The sequence below is a fragment of the Etheostoma spectabile genome, chromosome 8, assembly GCF_008692095.1.
Source record: "Etheostoma spectabile isolate EspeVRDwgs_2016 chromosome 8, UIUC_Espe_1.0, whole genome shotgun sequence".
NCBI classification, from domain to species: Eukaryota; Metazoa; Chordata; class Actinopteri; order Perciformes; family Percidae; genus Etheostoma; species Etheostoma spectabile.
The window spans coordinates 27100319-27105326 of NC_045740.1; the positions used below are offsets into that span (position 1 = coordinate 27100319).

General features: G+C 40.9%; 1 protein-coding gene across 1 annotated transcript in view; it reads left to right on the forward strand.

The window, feature by feature from the left end:
• Nucleotides 1-705: 705 nt before the first annotated feature.
• tango6 (transport and golgi organization 6 homolog (Drosophila)) overlaps nucleotides 706-5008 on the forward strand; it is a 40782-nt gene continuing 36479 nt past the window's right edge. The window contains exons 1-3 of the mRNA XM_032523314.1: nucleotides 706-936; nucleotides 3010-3668; nucleotides 3766-3888. Coding sequence (XP_032379205.1) covers nucleotides 885-936; nucleotides 3010-3668; nucleotides 3766-3888 — 834 coding nt within the window. The 5' untranslated portion in view covers nucleotides 706-884. The remainder of the gene's footprint in view (nucleotides 937-3009; nucleotides 3669-3765; nucleotides 3889-5008) is intronic.

A 5008-nucleotide genomic window follows, 5' to 3' on the forward strand; every position in this document is an offset into this window, starting at 1 on the left:
TATACAGATAGACCACACTCCAGAATTTACAAGGACCCAACAGTTCTAGTAGCCTCCTAATAAAGTTGATCTTGATCTTATAAAATCATGCCAACAATTATTAGGCTATTTTAATAGCGTAGTATTAAATGCAATTAAAAAACGTTGAAGACCCCTGCTGTAGTTGATTGACATTAATGATGAGACTTGGGTTGAAACCATAGACTGTGTATATATATACAGTCTATACAGTAGTTTTAGAAAATGACATCACTTTACTGTAATGTAGCCTGTGAAACCAGGAAAGGACAACATTAATGCCATATTATAATATCCAAAATCTGAGACAATATCTAGTCTCACATCATGATATTGATATAATATCAGTATATTGCCCAGCTCTAATCTGATGTATGTATCATAGTGATTTTAGCTGAAACTTATTCATGACACTTTTGGTTAAAAATAAAAATACAGATTAACATTATTAAAAATAAGATAGAGATGAAATAAAATGGAATGAAATGAAAAAGGAAAAAAAAGTATACAGAAAGAGCACAGTGTAAAAACTAAATATGAGAGCAATATTGTTCTTGAATTAGCCACAATTAAAATGGCTCCGTGGGAGTTTAGAGAGGAGAGGCTTACCCCCTTCTTTAACTGTCTATGCTCACAGCCGTAGACAGTTAATGAAGCTCGCAACCCCCTTGGTTTCCATCCATTCTACGCATGTGTCTACGTGACAAGACGTGATGACGTACATTTTCAGCGCCATTTTGAGATGTTTTTAGCATTAACCTAGCGTTAGCACAGCCACAGCATGACCAGCATGACCAGAGACAAGCGCTGAAAACGTTTCCAAATTTGTACATGACTGTAAAGTTAGTTGTCTTTGTGATGGCGAGATGACTCTAGCTATCATCTCAGCAATACATATCCTTACAAAACCTCTTGGTGGTAAGTAGCTAGATAACCTTTTGACAGCCCGAGGATATCGAAGGTAGCTAACTTGACTGGTTATAACCGTATCGTTACATTAAACGTTCCTGACATAGGTTAGCAGGATTTGGTATGGATAGCATTTTCTGTTCTCTATGGACGGTCATTTGACAAATGACAAGGAACGTGAGCAGTTAAACGTTATTTCAAATAACTTAGCTAAGTGCTTCGTAGTCATTTTGCCAGTTTTAAGTTGTAATGTCAGTAACTTACATGCATTTAGTATAAGTTAACGGAGCTTAATCGGCCACTATGTTCAGACAGCGGTGCTTAGTTATGGAATTTCAGCACTTCAACATATTCATGGTAGTTCTTTATTTTCAACTACCATTTGTCTGTAACCATGATAGTGCGTGTTGCTAGTGGACAGTTTTACTGTACAAACAATTGGTGATACAACTTCTCAGTAGTACTGGAAAACAGGTGACATACATCAATCTTAGGGTTTTCACTGCCATTATAAGGTTTAAGTGAACCACCTAAACCGATTGAATAGAATGGAACTAATAGACTTTTCTCAGATCCAACGATTGTTGTTGGACTTCTTTAGCTTTTAAGTTTTGTCTCATGACTGTATCTATTTGTTACCTCAGAGACCAAAAACCACCCCAAAGAAAACAAAAATGACCAAGAAAGAGACACATCACAATTACAAAGAGACACAAAAACCCACAAAGAGATAAAATCCCACAAAGACACACAAAATGTATGGGGAAATTGCTAATTAAAAAAAAAAAAAATTTTCTTGAGGAAGGACGCCTTGCCAAACCCCATGCCAAATACGCATGCTTTATGGCGGTTTTCCACTGCGTGGTATCTACTTGACTCGCCACGGCTCTACTCGCTTTTTATGGTTTTCCATTACAAAAAAAAGTCCCTGGGACCCGCTACCAGGTACTTTTTTTAGTACTACCTCAGTCGAGGTTCCAAGCGAGCCGAGGCAATACCAAAAGGTGACGTGCAAACCTGCAGACCGCTGGTTGGTCGGAGAGAATCGTCACTTATGACTGCGTTGTTAGCAAACAAGAGTGCGGAGTGTGTTTCCAGAACAAACGGGCCATTTAATACAAATCTAGCCGGACACCGACAGATTATCCACTCTCTGCACTATTCTCACTTTTCAACTGTTCGGGCTACTAGCGGCTTCATGTCAATTCCAATATTGCACACTGTTACTTTAAAAAAACAAGACTATATATTATATATATATATATATATATATATATATATATATATATATATATATATATATAACAAAAGTTTTTATTTAGCTTTTTAAGTAGCGCATCAAACCCTCCCAAACTTTCCGGTCTTCTTCCTCTGCACCCTGTGACAGTGTCCCCGCCGGCTCTGCCGTCCCAGATACATCCCAGTCGTTGTCATAAGACTGTCCGTGACTCTCATAAAGATTATACGAAGTCCAGCAGGTCAGAACCAGAGATCTCACCGGTCGGACATCGGCCACCAGACGGTCTGCGGCGGCGATTTTGCAAAGCGTGAATGCTCTGGAACACAAACGGTACACAGCACACATGTTGGTGTGTAACCATGGTTGCTAAAGTTCATGTACTTTATGTAGCGTATAGTAAATACTGACCTAACACATGCAAATGTTAGCTAACGTTACCAGGAAACTTAACTTACCCTTTTGTGTTGGTGAACAACCGTCATGGTGACGTCTGAACTCCGTCAGAATTCCCAAACTCCCGTTTTTTTTAGCGGTGATTTTTGTTGCTTCCTTCAGCTTCTTTTGAAACAAAACATTTCTTCTGGCTGCGGCGAGTATGCGACGTGCTGTTGTGAGTCGCGCTGAAAATTACGTCATCGTGCGTTGCTATAGTGACCAGCCACGCTGAGGCTTTACTCAATCTGCAATGGAAAACGGACACAGAATGGGCCGAGGCGAGCCGAGCCGAGCTGTTACCAGCAGTGGAAAAACGTCTTCCACAAACCGAGGGAAAACACTGCATAATCCCATACAGAATTTGTCTTTCAAACCCACAATGCAATGATCTGTTTTATTGTCTGTAGAGGCCTCTGTGCAAGATGCTCAGTCCTCACCCCAAGAAGCTCTCCTGGCAGTGCTTCGGGCCAACACAGCCCTCCTCCAGGAGCAGCTTCAGAAAGAGAGCAGCTTCCAGGAGGTGAGGAGGCTGAGGGAGGAAGAGGTGGCGGCAGCAGACTGGTTCTCCAGCAATACAGAAGACACCACATGGCAGTTTGTCCAGGAGTGTCTCCTACTGCTCCTCACCTTGGCACGACACCTGTCCGTTGAACTTGAACGTTTCCGGCAGACCCCCGCTCCATCTGCAGCTAAACAACGCACCCCTGAGATGGCTCCACCTTTACCTCCTGATGTCCTCAGTGTCACCCAGCAGAAGACGCTTGGAGCAGCTCTTCAGTTTGTGGTTTCTCTGGGGCTCTGCCCATACTTGACCCCTGGAGTGGGTGTGTCGCTGGGTCGCAGGTCAGCATTTGGATCCATGGTGGAAAAACTTGTCCGCTGTGGTACGGTGCCAGCAGCAGGACGCCGCCTTCTTGCCACCACAAATGTCCTATTACAGTTGGCGGAGCTGTCATCTCTCGCCACATTGGTTTACACACGGCATCTGGGGGATGTGATGGCAGCACTGTGCCAACTTGGCTACCAGCCAAACCGGGCAGAGAGAGGCGGCACAGAAGAGGAGAAGGTAACACATTCTTGAAATGATTTTTAAGACATTTTTTTTGATAAAAATGCTTTTGATGAATGTCATCTATTTTTTTTTCTTTTTGCAAACCTTTTAGGAACAGGAGCTCAGTGCTGAGGAACGTCAAACTTGCAAGGAGGCCCTCGGAGGCCTTTTAGGAAAAGTCTACCAGCCAATCGTTATCAAGGAGCTGTTGATCCTCCAAGGTGGACCCAAACAGGTGGGAATGTCTATGTTTGGTGTAGGAGTATGGCAGGGATGGCTGTAATAATACAAATAATACCTTTTTATTTATAAAGTGCTATCAAAAACAAGTTACAACGTGCTTTACATTCATGTAAAATACATCTACAACAAAAATAAAAGATAATAAACAACAAAAAAAGCAATGCTAAAGTAGTGAGTTTTTAAAAAGAGACTTAAAAAAAGACAATGTATTGGCTTCCCTGATCTCTTCTGGTAAGTTATTCCACAACTGAGGGGCACCAGCTGAAAAGGCCAGATAATCTCCAGTTTCAGGTTTGAACACGGAGTGACCAAGAATGCAATCAGAGGATCTAAGGTTATGTTTAGGCTTGTATGGGGTAAAATGTTCAGCTGTATATTTTGGAGCCATCCCTATTTGAGCCTTTAAAGTGTTCATTACATTTTTTAAATCCACTCTGAAACGGATTGGGTGCCAATGAAGGAATTTTAAAATTGTTAAAGATCTTGACACTTTGTTTTCATTTTGGTTCATGCAAAGTGGGCTTATGAGTCTGTCTGCAACATTTTTGCAGAGCTTAAGTTTATAAGGAGTAAGAAATGACTTTGATGATAGTGTGTTTCTTTAGTGGATAAATATTCCATATCGTCACCTTCCTAAAATAATCGCCTAAGTCATTTTTTCACGTTTTTCAGAAAACACAAAAAACTGAACCAAATACTGAACATATTTTGACTTAGGCAGTTATACAAAGGCGTAGAATCACATGACCTGTTCAACTGAGAATGTAGGAAATGTTACCAGAGGTGGCCAGCACCATGAGGAGATGATATAGGCAGGAAAATACTTTTAGTCAAAAAATGACTTAGGCAATTATTTTAGGAAGGTGACGATATGACAATTTTGTGTTGTTGCTGCCACTTGGTTAAGAGTGTCCACACTCTTAAAGGGTAACTACTGTTTTTAACCCTTTTTCAACCATATTTTCCTATGTTTTTGTGTCTAAGTGCCTGATGGGAACAAAAATCTTAAAAATTGGTCTTAATATAGTATTGAGCAAGATTGCTGCAGTCGGCAGCAGAGAAACAAGCTGCAATGTAAGGTAATTGGGTAATTGTCCAGCTTGTATTTACCT